At 66.7% G+C, this 18,365-nt stretch overlaps 2 protein-coding genes across 3 annotated transcripts; both read left to right on the forward strand.

Moving 5' to 3' along the window:
• Positions 1-754: 754 nt before the first annotated feature.
• TBC1D10A (TBC1 domain family member 10A) lies at positions 755-8,880 on the forward strand. The gene is made up of 9 exons (XM_035571313.1): positions 755-1,025; positions 2,350-2,449; positions 5,028-5,135; positions 5,276-5,382; positions 5,640-5,754; positions 5,962-6,027; positions 6,353-6,542; positions 7,173-7,327; positions 7,485-8,880. The coding sequence occupies exons 1-9, from the start codon at positions 820-822 to the stop codon at positions 7,875-7,877; spliced, it is 1,440 nt and encodes a 479-aa protein (XP_035427206.1). The 5' UTR covers positions 755-819; the 3' UTR covers positions 7,878-8,880.
• A 1,027-nt stretch (positions 8,881-9,907) lies between these two features.
• Positions 9,908-15,554, forward strand: CASTOR1 (cytosolic arginine sensor for mTORC1 subunit 1). Of its 2 annotated transcripts, none has more exons than XM_035571299.2 (9): positions 9,908-10,100; positions 10,253-10,323; positions 12,845-13,038; positions 13,169-13,301; positions 13,508-13,631; positions 14,058-14,171; positions 14,265-14,347; positions 14,571-14,665; positions 14,756-15,554. In XM_035571299.2, exons 1-9 carry the CDS (start codon positions 9,988-9,990, stop codon positions 14,819-14,821), a joined length of 993 nt encoding a protein of 330 aa, XP_035427192.1. In that variant the 5' UTR covers positions 9,908-9,987; the 3' UTR covers positions 14,822-15,554. The 2 variants fall into 2 exon arrangements, with proteins under 2 accessions (XP_035427192.1, XP_050570198.1); XM_050714241.1 differs by having other exon boundaries at positions 9,917-10,100; positions 14,571-14,661.
• Positions 15,555-18,365: the final 2,811 nt, after the last annotated feature.

Genomic DNA, 18,365 nt, shown 5'->3' on the forward strand with positions numbered 1-18,365 from the left:
AGTCTGCTCCCAGCCATCCCGCCACTCCAGTCCCCATGTCTCCTAAGTTCTGCCCCAGTTCCTCCCAGTCCCATCCCAGTTTCCCCTGGTGCCCCCTGGTCCCATCCCAGTTCCTCACAGTTCCGTCCCAGTTTCCCCTGGTGCCCCCTGGTCCCATCCCAGTTCCTCACAGTTCCGTCCCAGTGTCCCCTGGTGCCCCCTGGTCCCATCACAGTTCCATCCCGACGTCCCCCAGTTACACTCAGTCCCCCCCAGTCCCGTCCCAGTGCCCCCCAGTTCCTCCCAGTCCTGTCCCAGTGCCCCTCAGTTTCTCCCAGTCCCGTCCCAGCGCCCCACAGAGCCCTACAGCCTCATCCCAGTTCCCCCCAGTCCCATCCCAGCGCCCCCCAATTCCACTGAGTCCCCCCCAGTGCCCCCCAGTTCCTCCCAGTCCCATCCCAGTATCCCCCAGTTCCCCCCAGTCCCATCCCAGCGCCCCCCAATTCCACTCAGCGCCCCCCAGTCCCTCCCAGTCCCCCCCCACAGCCCCGCCCTCCCCCTGCCACTACCGGGCGGGCAGGCGGAAGGAGGCGGGCCCTCTCCCTGACTGACACCTCCCTCCCCGCCTCTCGCCCAATCCCTGCCCCCCGGCGGCGGGCTCCCCCACCTCTCTCCCCTCCCATTGGCTCCCTCCGCCCTCCCCCCCCCTCAGCGCCGCCCAATGGCGTGGCGGCACCGGGGCGGCACCGGGGCGGCGGGCGGGGAGGGAGGGAGGGGGGGGCGCGCCCGCCGCCGTGGCCGCGGCATGGAGGGGCGGCGGAGCCGCTGAGCCGCGCCGCCATGGCCAAGAGCCGCGGGGGCGGCGGGCCCGGCTCGCCCGGCAGCGCCCGCGGCCTGGCGGGGACCTGCGAGAGCCTGGCGGAGGCGGGCGGCGACGAGCTCAGCTCGCTGGGCTCCGACTCGGAGGTCAACGGCGGCGGCGGCCCCGAGGAGCGGCGCGTCGACAAGTTCGGCTTCATCGTGGGCAGCCGCAGCGCCGAGGGGCCGTGAGTGGCGGCGGCGGCGGGGACGGGGGACCGGGGACCGGGGGGGGGGGAGGCCCGGCGGGGGGGCGGCTCCGGGTGTCCCCCCACCTTCAACCGCCCGGTACCGGCCCCCGGGGAGCGCCCCCCCGCCGCCTGCTCCTCCTCGCCCCGGCGCGGGGAGGCCGCAGCCTCCGCTGGGCTCCGGGAGGAAGCCCTCGGGGGCGGCCTCCCGGCCTCCGCCGGCCCCGGCAGGAGGAAGCGGGGCTGCGGCCGGCACCGCCCCGGCCCCGGGGCCTGAGCACGGCGCTGCCGCCGCCTCCTCCTCCTCCTCCTCCTCCTCCTTCTCCTCTTCTTCCTCCGCTGCCCGGCCTCCGGGGGCAGCGGCGCTCACCGGGCCCGGCCTCCCTCCTGCCGGCCGCCCGAGGCCCGATCCTGCCCTCCCGCAGGGCTCCGCACCCGGCAGGCGGCGGGCAGCCGGTGGCACGGCCGCCGTCCGCGCACCGCGGAGCCGCTCGGGCTCTGGGGACGGGTGTCCCCCCCCCCCCCCATTCCCGGCACCCTCGGAGGCTGCGGGGACGCTGGGGAGGGCCCGGCCGTGGGGCTCCGTCCCCCGCGGGGTGCCCCCACGCCAGCCTCCGCCACCCGAAACGCGGCCGCCGGTCCCCGCTCGGTGCCCGCTGCCGGGCGGCCGTCAGCTGGTGACAGCTTCCAGCCCGGGCTGGCGGGGCTCCAGCGGGCCCGCGGCCAGCCCCAGTATCCAGTGCCCAGCTCTCTCCGGCTTCCCACGCCTCGCAGAGCCCCGGGCTCCCCGGGTCGGGGCCAGCGCGCCCTCGGGTCCCCGGTCCCCATGCCGGTGGCCGAGGCGCTGCGCCGTGCCCGGCCTGTGACACGGAGGGCGCGGCGGCCGCCCTCGGCCGAGCGGCTCCCAGCGGAGCTGCTCCAAAACAAGCGCGTTCGGCCCCGTCTGACCCGCGGGTGGGACCTCGCAGGGCAGGGCTGGGAGCACAGCACCACCAGGCAGGTGGCTGCCGAGGGCTCGGCCAAGCCGCTGGCGCACCCCAGGCTGCGGCAATGAGCTGGTCCTCTGCCCCTGGAGGGGCTGGGGGCAGCACGAAGCCACCCAGTGCCACCACCACCCCCCTCCCAGCTCGGAGGCAGCCCCGGGGGCCCCTGCCAGGTTAAATAGGGACGCCCATCCCAGCTGAGCGCTGCTGGAAAACGCTCCCCTCTTCGTGGGGTGGCTGGGGCAGTGTGGATCGGTGGGGGCATGGCAGGGACGGGTGGGCTCCGTGGTGGGTACAGGGCTTGCCGCCGCACTCACCCGCCTCATCCCTTCGCCCCGCAGGCTGGAGGAGGTGCCCTTGGAGGTGCTGCGGCAGCGCGAGTCCAAGTGGCTGGACATGCTCAACAACTGGGACAAGTGGATGGCCAAAAAGCACAAGAAGGTGGGTGACCCCAGGACGCCCGGAGGTGGCAGGGTGCAGCAGCGTCCCCCCGAGGCCCTGGGGCACGTCCCCGAGTCCCCACAGGCGGACGGTCGCGTTGCCTTTGGGTGATGTTGTTAGCTCAGGCCAGCATCCAGCCGTGGGACGCGGAGGCCGCGCGTCCCCCAGCTGGCTGCCGCTGCACACGGCTGCTCCCTGCCGGCTTCCTAGGGCTCGTTTGGCTGCGTGCAGGCAGCCATGGGAATTGTTAGGTCATGGAAACTTCTGCTCCGAGCATCTTGCAGACCCGAAAAAAAAAAAAAAAGGCCGTGGATAGGAAATAGTTGAGCCTGACGTGCCTGATGTGGCCTGCAAGCTGGGGCTGGTTGGAAGGCCGATGGTGCTGTGGGCTCGGTGGCCCCAGTGCCACGCAGGGCCATGCTGGTGCCTTGGTGCTCCCTGACCTCCCGAGGCTGTGCATGCAGCGGGGATGGGGTGAAGTAAGCCCTGGGCCGATGCTGCTGGCCTGACAGAGTGGTGAGGCTGCTGGCGGACCGAGGGCTGCCTCCTCCCCCTGCCCACTGGCACGGCCTCCTGGCACTGCTCCGCGTGCCGTGCCCCCGCCGGAGCTGCCTGCGGCGGTCCCCAAGCACCGCTCGGTGCCTGGTGACCGACAGAGGAATCCCTCATCCGCTTCTTGGCTGCTTGTGAAGGATTTCTGAGAGCTTTTGGGGTCACAGCAGGCGGGCGCTTTGTCCCGAGGGCGCTTTGCGCTGCTCTCCGCGTGATTTCCAGGCGCGGGTGAGTGCCCCGGCAGCCGCGCTGCTGGCAGAGGAGCTCCCTCATGCTGAGGCCGAGCTTCTGGATGTCCCTGTGGAGCCGCAGGGCCTGTGTGCTCTGTCCTGCTGCAAAATTGGTGCCTGGAGCCTCCAAGGGCTGATGCAGAGAGCTGCTCCTTGCCCAGGCCCCGCAGCCAGCCAGCTCGCTCGCACCTGCACTGCTCCAGGATCCTAAAACTCTCCCTGCATCGCTGGCCCGGGTCCTGCCAGCGCTGAGCCGTGCCAGCGCCACGTGCCGGCCCGTGCCCTTTCCAGGCAGACTGAGGGAGTGCAGACGCGTGGGCAGCTCCAGCTGCTCCTTGCTTTCAGCATCCCTCTGCCCGGGTGCGCTCCCGATCTGGCATGCGGGGGCCCCGGCAGTGATGGCAGGGCCCCAGCGGGAGCTGGGGGATTGGGGAGGTGGGGGCAAAACCACCTCACCCCCCTGCCTGCCCCAGCTGTGCTGCTCAGCCAAACCCGAACGGCTCTTGCTCCCTGCAAGGCGGCTTCCTTCCTGGCTGCTCAGCCAGCAGGAAGGGCAGCAGGAGCAGGAGCTGTCAGCGCTGGCGGAGCTGCCCGTGGCCACCCTGGGCATCGCCCGCTGCTTTTCCTGCAAGCACAAAGCCCTCGTGGGGCCTGGCCGGGTAAACAAGCAGCGCTGCGGTGAGGGAGCAGCGAGGAACGTGGCGTTACCACCACCACACTGGGCTGGGCTGCTTGGAAACACAAGTGCCTGCTCCCGAGTCAGCTGGCAAACAGGGAGAGCAAGCTCTGGCCAGGGAGGAGAGCCCCGGGGCTGCTGAGCCCCACGGCAGGGAGGCTCAGAGCTGCCAGCTTGCGGAGCCCTGGTGCCTCTCGGGCACTTGTATGTGCTGCCCAAGCAGGGACCCGAGGCACGGAGGCTGTGCTGGGATTTTGTGGGGCTTTATGCCGTACCAGAAGCGTCCATCTCATGGGTCCCTGCCTTGCTGGTGCCGCTGTTTCCCTGGAGCGGGGCTGGAGCGCTAGCAGGGCCGCAGGGAAGGGCACAGCCCGGCCCCGGCTGCTGGCAGCAGCAGGGTTAAGCGAGTCCGGCCCCCTGCTGCGGAGGTGGCACCCGCGCTGCCCAGCCCGGACTTTGGTCCGGTTGGTGCCCCGTGCCAAGGGAGCCTGGGGCTGGCTGGGCACGGAGCCGGCCGCTGGGGCTCGGAGCTGGGGCCAGCTCTGTCCCTGCCGCTCCGCACAGCCCCGCGGGCAGGAGGGACGGGGACGCAGAGCCCTCTCCTCTACCTGCTGCACGAGCAGAGCACTCGGAGCTCTCCAGATTCCCTGTGGGCCATGGCAGCGCGGGCAGGGGGCCAGCCTCTCCCCACCGTGGCTCTGCTGTTTGCTTTTCCAGTTGCCGGTGGGGTCCTGCTTGAGGCAGAGCTGGGCTTGTTGGGAGCTGTCTGCAAGCTGCGCGGCCTCATCCGGGCTCCTGCCGCCATCTGCAGCTCCCTCTTGCCAGCGCAGCTCTGGCTGGCGTGTTAAGAGCAGGGCTGGGGAAAAGGGGCTGAGCAGACCCCGGCCTGCCCGGCACAGCCTCTCAGCTCCCCTCCCGTGACCCCCAGGGTCTCTAACTGCAGCTCCACGTGCCATCCTGTACATCTCTCGGGGGGGGCACCCTGTCCCTGGTGGTATGAGGACATGTCCCTTTGTAGGGGGAGGTTGTGCTGCTGCTGCAGTGCTGGGCCTGGCCCGTGTCTTGCCCCGGGAGCCTCAGTGCTCCGTGATATCCCCTGAGGGCTTTGTTCCCTGTGCAGATCCGGCTGCGGTGCCAGAAGGGGATCCCGCCCTCACTGAGGGGCCGAGCCTGGCAGTACCTCTCCGGCAGCAAGGTCAAGCTGGAGCAGAACATCGGCAAGTTTGATGTGAGTGTGTGTCGGGCAGCGCGGGCTGGGGGCAGGTCCAGCCCCATGGGCACACTGCCCTGGGATCCCCCAGGCTCGCTGCGTGCCGGGGGAGGCTGGCGCTCAGTTGGTGCTGCTCACCCTGACCCTCTCCTTCCCAGGAGCTGGATCTCCTCCCGGGAGAGCCGAAGTGGCTGGACGTGATCGAGCGGGATCTCCATCGGCAGTTCCCCTTCCACGAGATGTTTGTCTCGCGCGGAGGCCACGGGTAAGTGGAGCAGCCACGTGTCTGGTCCTTGGTAGCTGCTGGGCCCCTCTTGGGGCCGTGCCGTGGGGTTTGTGCCCTGTAGCCTGGTGTTGTGGCGAAGAGGGATCCCGGCCAGGGACTGACACGTGGGGGAAGAGCGATGAGCAGCGGCTGGCCCACGGTGTGGGGTCAGCGTGCTGGTGTGGGGCTGCAGGGGAGGCCGCTGGGCTGTGCCTGTGCCCGCTCTCCACCTCTCTCTCCCCACGTTGTCTCCGCAGGCAGCAGGACCTGTTTCGGGTGCTGAAGGCCTACACGCTGTACCGCCCGGAGGAGGGCTACTGCCAGGCCCAGGCCCCCATCGCTGCGGTCCTGCTCATGCACATGCCGGCCGAGGTACGAGCGGGGAGCAGCGAGGGGAGCGGGGTGGTGCTGGCGGGCAGGTGCTTGGCTCACGGCACTGGTTTGCCCCAAAACTCAGCTGGTGCGAGCATGCCCCAGGTGTGCTCTGCCCGCTCCCTTGGTCCATCGGGGCAAGGTAGGGGCTTCAGGGCTGTCCCCTGTGGGCACCCGGACACTGACCCACTGTCCTTTGGCTTGCAGCAAGCGTTCTGGTGCCTGGTACAGATCTGCGAGAAGTACCTCCCCGGCTATTACAGTGAGAAGCTGGTGAGTGAAGGGCCATGGTGCTCCTCCAAGGGGCCAAGAGCTCCCACAGCTCCTTCCATGGGGAAAGAAGGGGTGCTTGGGGGCAGCCCGGGTGTCTCCACAGTCTTTGCATGATGCCAGGATCCCCAGGAGCATCCAGCAGTGAGGGATGGGGGGCTTGATGCAGCTTTGCTGCCATCATACGTGTGGCACGGATCCCGCAGCTGGGCCTGGGGGCTGCCCTGGTGGGCTGGGGCCAGGCACTGTGGAGCTGATCCTGGGGCTGAGCCAAGGACTGGGGTTAACACGCTGGCCAGGGAGGTCCCTGCTGATGCTGTCCCCACAGGAGGCCATTCAGCTGGACGGGCAGATCCTCTTCTCGCTGCTGCACAAGGTCTCGCCCGTGGCCTACAAGCACCTGAGCAAGCAGAAGATCGACCCCATCCTCTACATGACAGAGTGGTTCATGTGCGCCTTCTCTCGCACGCTGCCCTGGAGCTCTGTGCTGCGTGTCTGGGACATGTTCTTCTGCGAAGGTAGGGGCCTCCTCCTGGAGGCTGCGGCATGGGCCAGCCTCCGTGGGTGGCTGGCAGCCCCCTTGGCACAAGGAAGGCACTTGGGGCTGTGTCAGGAAGAGTGGAGCAGAAGTTTGTGGGGCAGAGACTATCAGGAGGTTAGTGGGGAGCCAGAGGGCATGTTTGCATCAGTGCTCGTGCAAACAAAGTTTGTGGTGGGCAGTGTGTCCCAAATGCCAATGTTTATCCCCGTGTGTGCCCTGACTGCTGGCAGGACCGGCACCTGCTGCCCTATGTGCTGTGTCCCAGCTCAGTGGGCGACAGCAGGCAGTGCTGGTGGCCCCAGCCTGGAGTGGGCAAACAGCTCTTACAGGGCTCCACAGCGCCCATCCCAGGCAAAGGGGCCTGGAGAGGCGTCAGGATCCCACCCTGGTGCTGGGTGGGATGAAGGGGAGTGCAAGTGTCCCTTTGCATTGGCAGCCACACCAGCACAGCTTGGGGCTGAGCTGAGTTGTGTCGTGGTCAGCTTCGGGCCTGGAGAGGGGTTCCTGGGGAAGAAGAGGGCATGGGGACCACCAGAGGGACGTGGTGGCAGCGTGCCACCTCACCCTGTGCCACCTGCTGCTTGCTGCCTCACCTCTCCACTTCCAGGGGTGAAAATCATTTTCCGGGTGGGCCTGGTGCTGCTCAAACACACCCTGGGCTCCTCGGACAAGCTCAAGTCCTGCCAGGGCCAGTACGAGACCATGGAGCGGCTGAGGGCCCTCAGCCCCAAGATCATGCAGGAGACCTTCCTGGTGCAGGAGGTGAGGGTCCGGGGGGCGCAGTGCATGGGGCCACCCCTCGTCGGGCAGAGCTTGCCTGGAACCAGGACAGTTCCTAGCAGGACCTGGTTTTGGGGCTACCCCTGTCCCGGGTGGCACTGCGGGGGGGATATCGGTGGCACAAGTCATTCCCCTGCAGGTCATCGAGCTGCCGGTGACGGAGCGGCAGATCGAGCGGGAGCACCTGATCCAGCTGAAGAAGTGGCGGGAGACACACGGGGAGCTGCAGTGCAAGTCCCCCCCGCGCCTGCACGGCGCCAAGGCCATCAGTGAGGCCGAGCCCCCCACCCGCAAGGCGCTGGAGCCCGTGCCCTCCATCATCGTGCCCCCCGGGCCAGCCCCGGTGCCCAAGGCCCGCAAGAGCAAGGAGAAAAACCGAGAGAAGAGTTCAGGCAGCCCCGCCAACAGCCCCGGAGCTGAGGGCAACGGGGCACCTGGTGCTGCCCGTGAGCTGCTGCACCCCCAGGTGTCCCCCCACCACCAGTCCAAGGAGAGCCTGTGCTCCCGGGAGAGCGAGGACACGTACTTGTAGGGCCGACGCCGCGCTGCGCCCGGGCAGCCGGGCTCAGCTGGGCTGTGCACGGACCCGGGCTCGAGGATGCTGCTCCCTCTGTGGCCGGGGGTGGGAGGGGACCCCCGCGGCGCCTGGCGGTGGGGACACGGGGCTGGAGGGATCAGGATGCGGCCGCTGCCCTGCGGGGACGGGCTGGCTGCTGCGGCACCATGGGGATGCCACATGGTGGTGCCCGCTTAGGGTGGGCGTGAAGCTGGGGTCCCATGGTTGGAGGGGGGCATTTGTGGGAGCTCGACCGAGCACGGTGACAAAAGGGTCATGTCCAGCACACGCTGGGTGCCTGCATTGTCCCCACCCCAGCAGGGTGCTGGCACCATGAGCGGTGGGAGCCCTGGCATGGGGTGGCTGAGCCACCCGCGCTCCCTCGCTGCGGCTGGGGGGCCAGGCTGCCCCTCGGGTCCCGCTCCTTGTCCCCCAGCCCCTTGACCCACATCCCCAGCGTCCCTCCCGCCGCCCCCAGGCTTCCCCTGCCCACCTGTGCTGGCAGGGCAGACCCAGACCCAGTTCCCCAGTGCTTGCGCCTGGCGCAGCGGGACTGGGGGTACGTGAGGAGCCAGGGGCAGCTGCTGCCCCCCTCCTCTTTATCTAGTGAGGATGTATCAAAGTGTAGCCCAATATGTAGTACTGAATTTACCTATTCACTGAGCCTATTTATTATTCGTCCGTGGCAGTAACTGTTGCAGGATGGGGGCCAAGGTTGGGAACTGCAGGCGGGATGCACCAGAGGCGGCGGGATTTAATGCCAGACCATGACCCTCGCAAGCCCTATGCAGGGGTCCCCCTCTTGCCACCCACCCCACAGCGGAGGTGAGATGGGGCGCGAGCGGCCGGGCGCTCCCCGCTGCGGGGTCCCCTCTCTTTCCCCTGCCCTCACCAAGGGCTGGGGGTAGCTTTGTAAAATAAAGCGGGGAAAAATGGTTTTGTACAAAGGGAAAATAAAGCAGGATTGTGTAAAGGCGCAGTGTCTGTGGCTCCCTGAGTGTGCGGCTGTGGGGCACCACCTCCCCCATGCATTTTCCCATCACCCTTGGGTGCTATGGGGGGTGACAAGGACCCAGATGGGTGGACAGGTGCTCACACTCGCCTCCCACCTGTTGTTCACCCCAGCTATGTCAATGCAGGCTGCAGTTTTGGGGGGGGACTAAGCCATCCCAAGCTCTCCTCAACTCCAGCAGTGTCTGTGGCTCCTGAGCCAAAGGTGGCATCCTTTATTGAGCCAGAGCAGCTGCCATGAACCTTCCTCCTGCAGCCTCTCCTGTACCAGGGGCTGGCTCCTCTTGTGCATCCCGCACACGTGGCAGCAACCCAGGGGCAGTCCCTGTCCTCGTGCTGGGTGGTGGCAGCACTGTCCCCACCAGGGACACTGTGGGGACAACCAGGGCCGAGGGCTGTGACTCACGGCCCCAGCCAGCCCTACTGCTTCACCCTGCCCCACGGCAAGCCACGGCTGGGCTGTTTGAAGTGCAAATGAGGGATGCTGAGACCTGCCCATGTTCGTGACACCCATGGAGGCCATCTCCAGCCCTGGCCAGGCTGCGGGGGCTTCTCGGGTGGCTGCTTTGGGGGTGAGCCCCTCGCGGCCATCCCTTTCCGGCACCAAGCCTTCAGTCCCCTCCCAGTGTCACGGCTCCCGTGGCCCCACCGAGGCAGGAGCAGCCCGGCCCCACCCGGGCTCTATCCCACGGCCTCCCAGGGCTCCGCTTTCCGCGCACAAAATGGAGCCCAAACGGCTTCTCCCTGCCCGCGATTCCTGCAGGCGGGAGTTCTGCAAAAACCTCAGTTCCCCCCACTTTCAAAACCCCTTTTCCCCTGAAGAAGCGGCTGCGGGGAAGCGGCCGGCAGCGTTGCTGGAGCCCCGCCTCCGGCCGGGTACGGTGCAAGCCCCGCGTCAGGCCCGGTGCCCCCCGGAAAGCTCCGCGCAGCGGGCGGCGGGGCGGGGCGCGGCCGGGGGCCGGCGGCGGGGCGAGGCGGGGCCGGGGCGGGGCGGCCGCGGGACCCCTCCCGCTGCTCCGAGCGGCCGCGGGGCGCGCTTGGAGCGGCCCCGGCCCCGGCCCCGGCCCCGGCCGCCATGGACCTGCACATCCTGGAGCACCGGGTGCGGGTGCTGAGCCTGGCGCGCCGCGGGCTCTGGCTCTACACCCACCCGCTGCTCAAGCTGCTTTTCCTGCCCCAGCGCTGCAGGTACCGGCCTCCCCCCTTCCTCACCCTCCTCTTCATCCTCCCCGTCCTCCCGTGCTCGCGGCGGTGCCGTGCGGGGGGGAGGGAGGGCGCGCTTCGCTCCCCCTTCCCCGGAGCCACGCGCGGGTCGGGCAGCGGCAGTTTGTGCCCCATAGGTGCAAGTTCTTCAGCCTGACGGAGACCCCTGAGGACTACACCATCATGCTGGACGAGGAGGGCTTCAAAGGTACCTGGCACTGCAGCAATGAGTTGTGGCCGTTCTCAGCCCAACCTGGCACAGCACAGCGATTCTCAGAGCTCACCACGGGCAGCGAGCCGCGGCTTGTGTCAGGGATGCCCTGGCTTGCCCCACTGAGACTCTCTCAGCTTGCCTGCCTTGGCACTACCAACTGCCTCAGAGACGCGGCCGTGCCTCCACATGCTTGGATGAGGCTGGGGTATGGGAGGGGAAAGGTTCCTGTGAGGAGCCCTGAGCCTGCCAAGCCCGAGCACGGGCACAAACCTCCCGGGACACAAGGGAAGGGCTGCGGGCAGCACCCAGGGCTCCCTGCCTGCACGGGGTGCTGCTGGCAGAGCTGCCAATGTCCTTCCGTGGCTGCTCCACTGCTGTCCCCCTGCCTGGTGAGGGCTGGGACTGGCCACCACCGTGGTGGAACAGGGCCAATTCCCCACCCATGTGGCTGAGCCCAGCCTTGGGGGACCAGGGGTGCTGCTGGGGGTACAGGGGATGCTGCCCGGCACCAGCATCCCAGTGTCGGGGCGTCCTGGAGTCTTCAAGCCCTTCTGGGCTGGTCCCCTCCCCGGGAGGTGTCACAGCACAATGTCCCCATCCCAAGAGCCTGTGTGTGCCATTCTGCAGCCTTACCACCGGACCTGCCCTGACAGGCCGTGCTGGCAGGACAGATCCTGTCCCAAGCCTCCCGCACCCAGACCTCCCCAGCTGGGCCTTATCTCCCTGGATGTGCCCCAAAGAGCAAGGGTCAGCGGTCTGGCAGCACGGGGCGATCGCTGGCTGGATCCAGCCCAGCTCCCCCCAGCCCTTTTGCTGGGAACCAGGCTCTCTCCTGAGGAACTGGGGCCGTTCCCCCCATGTATTGTATTTTATTTTTTTTTCGGTGCCTGCGGACAAACGCTCCTCGATCCCGTGGGGCGGGCGGGAAGCGGCGAACAATGGTGCAGCGAGTCGGCCGCCCCGCTGCTCGGCGCCGGGCTGGGGGGCTGCCAGCACCCTGTGGGGGCACAGGGGGGGCACCCCCCCAGCCTTGTTTTAATTTCTGGGCTGGGGGCTGGATTAAGCCCTGGGGCCGGCCGAGGCACTGGGACAGTGGTGTTTGGGGACCCCCATACAGTCGCAGCCTCCCCCGTGGCCCCCGGTTCCTGCTGGTGTTGAAAAGTGATTAAGCAGGGACGCGGCAGTGCGGTCCCTGGCCCTGGCCCTGGGAACGAACAGGGGCTGTTCTAGCGCTTCCTGCGCAGGAACAGGAGGCTGCCAACACCCGCCAAGGCCCCGGGCTTCGGACCTCCGGATCCGGCCTCACCCCATGGCTCACGCCTCCCTCACTGCTGCGATGAGTCCTGCGGCCTCAGCTCAGTGCCACGGGCCTCCCCGCCTTGCCTGGGCAGGGGGATGATGAGGTTTGGGGGTGTCAAGCTCCCCCCTGACCCTGCACCTCCTGGAGAATTGGGGTGCCGGGATCGGGACGTGTCCTGGCCTGGGGCAGCTGCGGGAGGAGCACGGGTGCCGGAGGAAGAGCACGGCCCCGATTCGGCCCTTCCTGGGGAGCGGGTGTGGGGCAGGAAGGAACCGGCCGGCACGCTCACTCCCTGCCAACAAAAGCAGCGTTTCTGGGGAGGCAACCCTGGCCCCCGGCCAGCGTGGGCTTGGCCCCAGGGACACAGCTCATTGGAGCCGGGTGGCCACGCGGCTGGGGTGGCATGGGGCGGTGGCATGGCGGGGTGGCCGTTCTGCGTCTCCTCCGGTGCCCCTGACCCGCTCCTGCTGAGCATCCTGGCACGGCTCAAGCTCCCTGCTGGGCTGGTGGCTCCTGGGGGCTGGAGGATCCAGGGGGAGATGTGGGCAGCCCCAGGGGGCCTGGCTTTGGGGTGCTGCACCCCCTTGTGCACAGCCCAGCTGGTGCAGGAGGAACGTGTCCTGGGCTTGCAGCGTTTGTCCCTGCAAGTCCCCAAAAATATAGCAATTCCAGCTCTGTGAGTGCAGCTGATCCTGCCCTCACTGCGTGGCATCCCGAGGACCCTGCAGGCTTCCCGGTGACAGTGTCAGGGCATCGCTTGTGTTGCAGTTGCGCCGTGACTCAGTTTCCCTATGATCCAGCACCCGGTGCCACGGGACCCCACAGTGCCGTTGCAGCAGGGACCCACGCTGCAGGTGGCTGCGTCGTGCCCCGTCGAGTGGAGACAGCCCCTCCGGTGCCCTGGGCGAGATGTCATTGCTGTCCCCAGGCTGACTGTGGCCCCGTGGCAGCCCTCGCCAAGTCCCCTCCTGTGTCCCTGAGCCTGTCCCGCTGGGTGCCTGCCCCTTCCTGTGACCACACTCCCTCCCTGGTGGCTGCCAGCCTGCACAAGGATGGGTGCTGGGGACAGGGGACCCGCTGTCCCCACTCACTGCTCCTGGTGCAGGTTGTGCCACAGGGACGGCACCGCCAGCAGGGTCGGGAACACCAATGCGGCCCCACTGCTGCGACAGCCCTGCCCCAGCACCGTGCCTCAGTTTCCCCTCTCCCTCGCAGAGCTGCCGCCCTCTGAGTTCATGCAGGTGGCGGACTCGACGTGGCTGGTGCTCAGTGTTGTCTCCAACGGCCGGGCGCCCTCCGGCTGCCAGGCCACCGGCGTCACCAAGATTGCCCGGTCGGTCATCGCGCCGCTGGCCGAGCACCACGTCTCGGTGCTGATGCTCTCCACCTACCAGACCGACTTCGTCCTGGTGAGCCCGGGGTGGGAACAGGGATGGTGCCGCGTGGCCCTGGCAGCTCCGTGGTTGCTGGCGGGGACCCAGCTGTCCCCAGCTGGCTGCGGGGGTTGCTCCGGTGTCGGTGACACTGCGACACTGCCAGGTGCGGGAGAGGGACCTGCCTGTGGTCATTCACACGCTGGCTGGGGAGTTCGACATCTACAAGGAAGAGAATGGCGAGTCCATCCCCGTCACCTGTGATGATACCAGCAACGGCTTCCTCAAGCCCAAGGCGGGTGAGTGGCACGGGGACGTCCCCAAGGGTGACCTTGTCCCCAGGGTCACCTGGTGCCTGCAGGGATGCTCCGGCTGCCGGAGGTCCCCCTGCGTGTTGGGGACCCCCGGGGCTACCACCCAGCGGGACTTGGGGCTGCGGTGGCCACGGGGTGGCACTGCGGTGCTGTCCCCGAGTGTGGCGGTGACGGGTGGCTGTGCCCCACAGCCACCAGCCCCACGCTGCACCCCGTGCAGAGCCCCCAGAACCGCTTCTGCATCCTGACCGTGGCACCCGACACGCTGCCTGCCATTGCCACCATGCTCATCGATGTCCTCTTCTACTCCCACAGGTGGGTGACAAGGGTGGGGACATCGGTGGTGTTCCCTCAGCTGGGTGTCACCCCCCTACACCTCGCTCCCTGCGGCTTTTCAACCTCTGGGTGCATTTTGCAAAGTGTTTTTTGCTCCCTTGAGCATGCCACCCATGGGTGCTGCATGTCCTGCTGCCACTCCTGGGAACTGGAGCCCCCAAGTCCCAGTGCCACTGTGCTGGGGGACAAGCCACATATTTCAGCAAAGCAAAGGGGGGCAGTTCAGAGGTGGCTGAGATGTGCCAGAGCCATGCATGGGAACATTTTGGGAGCAGCCTTTCCTTGTGGGACCGTCCCCTCCAGAGTCACCACGGTGCTCTGCAAATTCCCCCAAACCCACTCTTTTTGTGTCCCGCTGACGGTGGGACACAAACCCATGCCCTGCTCATCCCGCTCTTCCCTCAGCCCCCCCAAGGAGCCCAGTGCTGGTGGCCAGGACCTTGACTCCATCACCTTCTTCGCCTTCTCGCTCATCGAGGGCTACATCTCCATCGTGATGGATGCGGAGACCCAGAAGCGGTAGGTGCTGGTGCTGGCCCCCAGTGCCCACACTTTTGGGGGTGGCTGGGTGGGTTGGGGGTGTTCCTGCACTCAGGGCCCCCCCTTTTGCAGGTTCCCCAGTGACCTGCTGCTGACCAGCTCCAGCGGGGAGCTGTGGCGGATGGTGAGGATCGGCGGGCAGCCCCTGGGCTTCGGTGAGTATGGGCGCCGTGCGCGTCCCCTGCCCTGTGGGGTTGCAGGGATTTGGGCCCCCTCCCCTGCGGCTCAGCACCCATCCCATCCCCACCCAGCATGGGAGCCCCCCCTGCTGCCACACCCGTGTCCCCTCCTAGTGCTTTCCTTTGGTGTCCCCTGCCACCTGGTGGCTCCCCATCGCGGTGACACCAGGGTCACCGCGGGACATGTTGCCTCCCCCAGATGAGTGCGGCATCGTGGCGCAGATCGCTGAGCCGCTGGCTGCTGTCGACATCTCGGCATACTACATCAGCACCTTCAACTTCGACCATGCCTTGGTGAGCCCTCCCCGGCACGAGGCATGTGGCACCACGGGCAGGAGGGTCCCGGTGTCCCCAGCGGGGCTAACGGGACATTTGTCCCCGCAGGTCCCTGAGGAGGGCATCATCGAGGTCATCCAGCTGCTGCAGAAGCGCCAGGAGAGTGGCAGATAGCGGCCAGCTGTCCCCGTGTCAGCTGTCCCCATGCCGTCCAGTGGCCCCTGGGGACCAGCGCGGTGTCCCCACAGGCTCCTCCTGCCCAGGGCTGTCCCCAGCCCTGTCGCTGTTTTTCATTTCTAAGCCTTTCCCCCCCCGGTGCTGGGCAGAGCCCGGGGGGCGCAGCATCGCTCCCTGCATGCCGGGGACGCGGGGGGGACGCGGTGGCACTGCTGTGACAGTATTACGTCCACGCCGCTGTGAATCCCCGCGGGAGAGGCCAAAGGGCAGCGCCGTGCCCTCCTCTGCCTCAGGTCCCTTCCTGGCTTTCTTAGGGTGGGGGGAGTGGCAGATTTGGGGAATTTGAGTGGTGGTGAGGAGAGGAGGTGTGGGGGGGGTGCGTGCCCCAGAGCGGTGATGTGCCACAGCCCTGCTGGAGGTGACAGCGTGGGGCTGGCAGGACGCGGGACCCTGGGTGTCTGTGCGGGGTGGTGGCTGTGATGCTCTGCACCTTTTCTGGGGGGTTCTGGACCCGTCCCGCTCAGGGGATCTCCCCAAACCCTCCAGTGCTGAGAGCGGGGGCTGCGGGAGGTGGCCAGGGCAGCATTTCAGCCCTGTATCTCCTCTGGGGTGGCCCCGACCCCTGCCAGGCCATCGTGTATTGGCGGGTCGGGACAGACACCCCAGCTCCTTCCAAGCTGTATTTTTACACACTTTTAAATGTCAATAAAAGTCCTATTTTTTGTTGGTTTGGGGTGTTTTTGTTTGTTTGTTTGTTTTTCAAAGTACACCATGGCCACAGGTGGGGCTGCCCCAGAACCTGTCCCCAGTGCTGGTGGCACTCCTCCTGTCCCCACCATAGGGTGACCTGTGCCTGGGGCTGGCCTGCAGCTTGGCGTTGTAGGTACGGAAAAAGGGTCTGGGACATGGGGTCAGGGCTGGGGCGTTTCTGCAGCCTCGTTAGTGGCCATGGCTGTAATGAGGTGGCTCTCGCCTGGGGGCTGTGTGGCCTCCGGGTGCCCCCCGCACGCCCTGGGGCTGCGCCTGGTCAACGCGTGGGGCTCGGCGGGAGCGCAAGCGCGGCGGAAACGTCCTGGGGGCTTCTTCCAGCGGGGAGCCTGAGCAAGCGAAAAGGCACAGGCGAGCAAAACCATGTCTGCTCCCGTCCCCTCAAAGCCTTCCAGGCTCGGGGACAGGACGGGACGGGACGGGGCAGGCGGGCGGTGGCCTCAGCCTGCTCTCACGCCACCCGCCTTGGTGGGACCCCGGGCCCACATCGAAGGGGATGGGGACAGGGACGGGGTTGGGGCAGTCCCGTGACGTGTTTTAGGCAGGAAGTCGCACCAGACAGTCGCCACCAGCCCTGGCATTGCCGCCGTGAATAGCAGCGGGGTTCCTCGCGGGCACTGGTGTGCACGGGAGCAGACCCGGGCTCCCCGCACATCCCCCCTGCGTCCCCATGTGCGTTGGCAAGCCCTCGGCTTCCTGCAGATCCACGGGTGCTTTCTTTCCTGTCTCGCTCTCTTTTCCAGAGTCATGAGACATCAGTGACGTGCGCCCCAGAGATGAAGAAATTACTGTCAGCCAGTGTGGTCACACGCGCTATTTTCGGCCCCGTTGGGTATTGCACATCCCCGCACAATGTCCCCAAGGGCTGCCAGCCGTCGGTGCTGGTGACCGCGCCGTCCCTCTGCCATGGTCTGCGGGGCCCCTGTGCGAAGCCCTGGGTTTGGAAAGGGGCAGGGCAGAGGTACCAGGCAGTCCCAAGTGGGACCACTTCGCCTGGTGGGTCCTGTGCTGGCAGCGTGCACCCTGCGGGACCATGGGTCCTGGACGGATGGATAGACAGATGGATGGATGGATGGATGGATAGACGGACAGATGGATGGAGAGGTAGATGGATGGATGGGGGGATGTATCTGTAGTTGGATGGACAAGTGGATGGATGGATGGACGGACAGATGGACGGGTAGATCAATGGACAGGGATGAATGTGGATGGATGAATGTGTGCAGGGAAGGACAGATAGGTGGATGGGTGGACAGATGGAGGGATGTAAAAGTGGGTGGGTGGGTGGCCAGGAGGATGTACAAGCGGAAGGACAGATGAATGCATGGATAGGTGGACAGGTGGAGGGATGTGCAGGTGGGTAGATGAATCTGGAGGAACGAACAGGTCGATGGACAGATAGCTGTGTGGACAACTGGACAGATGGGTGGACAGGCCGATGGGTGACTGGCCATCTGACTAGACGGGTGGATGGACAAACTGCCTCAGTCCTGCAGGCGTTTCTCCTGGAGAGAGGGGCATTCTGGCTCCTCTGTCCCTCCAGAGCTGCCCTACGCACAGCCCCCAGCTCTTGTGAGCACGGCCCAGCCTGGCCAGCAGCACCCATGGGTGTCCCCAGGCAGGGGGACACCCCGAGGAGGAGGAAGAGAAGGAGGAGGAGGAGGAAAAGTCAGCAGCACCACCCCGTGTCCTGCAGCAGGGAGTTCTGCAGGTTGGGGGCAGCTGGGCTGGGGGAGAATTTGGGGAAAAGAAAACATTTTGTCTTCTGGAAGTGAGTCACTGCTGCGCTCTTCCGCTCGCAAGGAGATGTTATTTCTGGTGTGGCCTCCCCTTGCCCAAGCCACCCCATCTGAAACAGCAAATTCTGCCTCGGGCAGCTTCCTGTGCTTACAGAGCAGGGCACTGTGGCCCTGCACGGCTTCGTGGTGCCCCAAAGCTCCTGTTCTGGGGCTGAAACCCACGAGAAGGGGAACAATTCATGCCGATTTTGGGTTGCAAAGTGTGCATTCTGCATGGTTTGGGTTGGTATGGCAGAGAGTTGCACGAAGCTGATGGAGCACTGAGTTGGGGGGGGGGGGGGGGGGGGGGGGGGTCATGTCCTTGTTTTCCCAAAGTTTGGAGCCCCATAAGAAGAAGATCTCCAGGTCTGGTGCATGGCACCATGTGGCACCACCCCAGCTGGGCGGATTCACTGGGAATTTACGAGTCTTCACAAAACCTGATGGATTATAATGAAAATAAAACCTAATAAAAGTACATTAATTTTTATGGGGTCGGTGCTGGCATCCTCCCACGCCCTACTGCCAGGCGAGAGCAGTTCAGGGTGCTGGGGGCTTGGCACCGGGCGCTTCCAGCAGTGCTGGGGCTGTACCCGTGCCAGGCTTCCTCCTGCTGACCTCGGCCTTTGGGCAGTGGCCGCAGGCCCGGCGCTGCCGCTGACCCCGCCGATTGCATTTCCTTCCCCGCCGGAGGCTCAGCGCCAGCTGCTGCAGGCGGTTTAGCAAGGGGAACGGATCTGTCCCGCCTGCCTCACCCTTGTCTCATTCCCCCCGCCAGCGCTGGTTCCTTACACAGGGGCACCCATGGGTGCTGTTGTCCCCTGGTCCCCATCATTAGCATCCCTGCACACCCTGGCTTTGGGTGCTGGGGGTGTCCTGGGGTCCTCCCCGCTCCCCATCGCCCACCCCGGGCCAAGGCACAGGAGACTCGCCCTGGGGAGAGCAGATAGACAGACAGACACACAGACAGCATCTCCTGGAGCATCCCCATCCAT

Source organism: Cygnus atratus, chromosome 17, assembly GCF_013377495.2.
Source record: "Cygnus atratus isolate AKBS03 ecotype Queensland, Australia chromosome 17, CAtr_DNAZoo_HiC_assembly, whole genome shotgun sequence".
Lineage (NCBI taxonomy): Eukaryota > Metazoa > Chordata > Aves > Anseriformes > Anatidae > Cygnus > Cygnus atratus.

Coding starts and splice junctions, on each gene's coding strand:
- TBC1D10A (XM_035571313.1), top strand. CDS start 820: ATGGCCAAGAGCCGCGGGGGCGGCGGGCCCGGCTCGCCCGGCAGCGCC. Junction 2,450..5,027: donor TGGCCAAAAAGCACAAGAAG/GTGGGTGACCCC, acceptor TTCCCTGTGCAG/ATCCGGCTGCGGTGCCAGAA. Junction 7,328..7,484: donor AGACCTTCCTGGTGCAGGAG/GTGAGGGTCCGG, acceptor ATTCCCCTGCAG/GTCATCGAGCTGCCGGTGAC.
- CASTOR1 (XM_050714241.1), top strand. CDS start 9,988: ATGGACCTGCACATCCTGGAGCACCGGGTGCGGGTGCTGAGCCTGGCG. Junction 13,039..13,168: donor ACCAGACCGACTTCGTCCTG/GTGAGCCCGGGG, acceptor CGACACTGCCAG/GTGCGGGAGAGGGACCTGCC. Junction 13,302..13,507: donor CTTCCTCAAGCCCAAGGCGG/GTGAGTGGCACG, acceptor TGTGCCCCACAG/CCACCAGCCCCACGCTGCAC.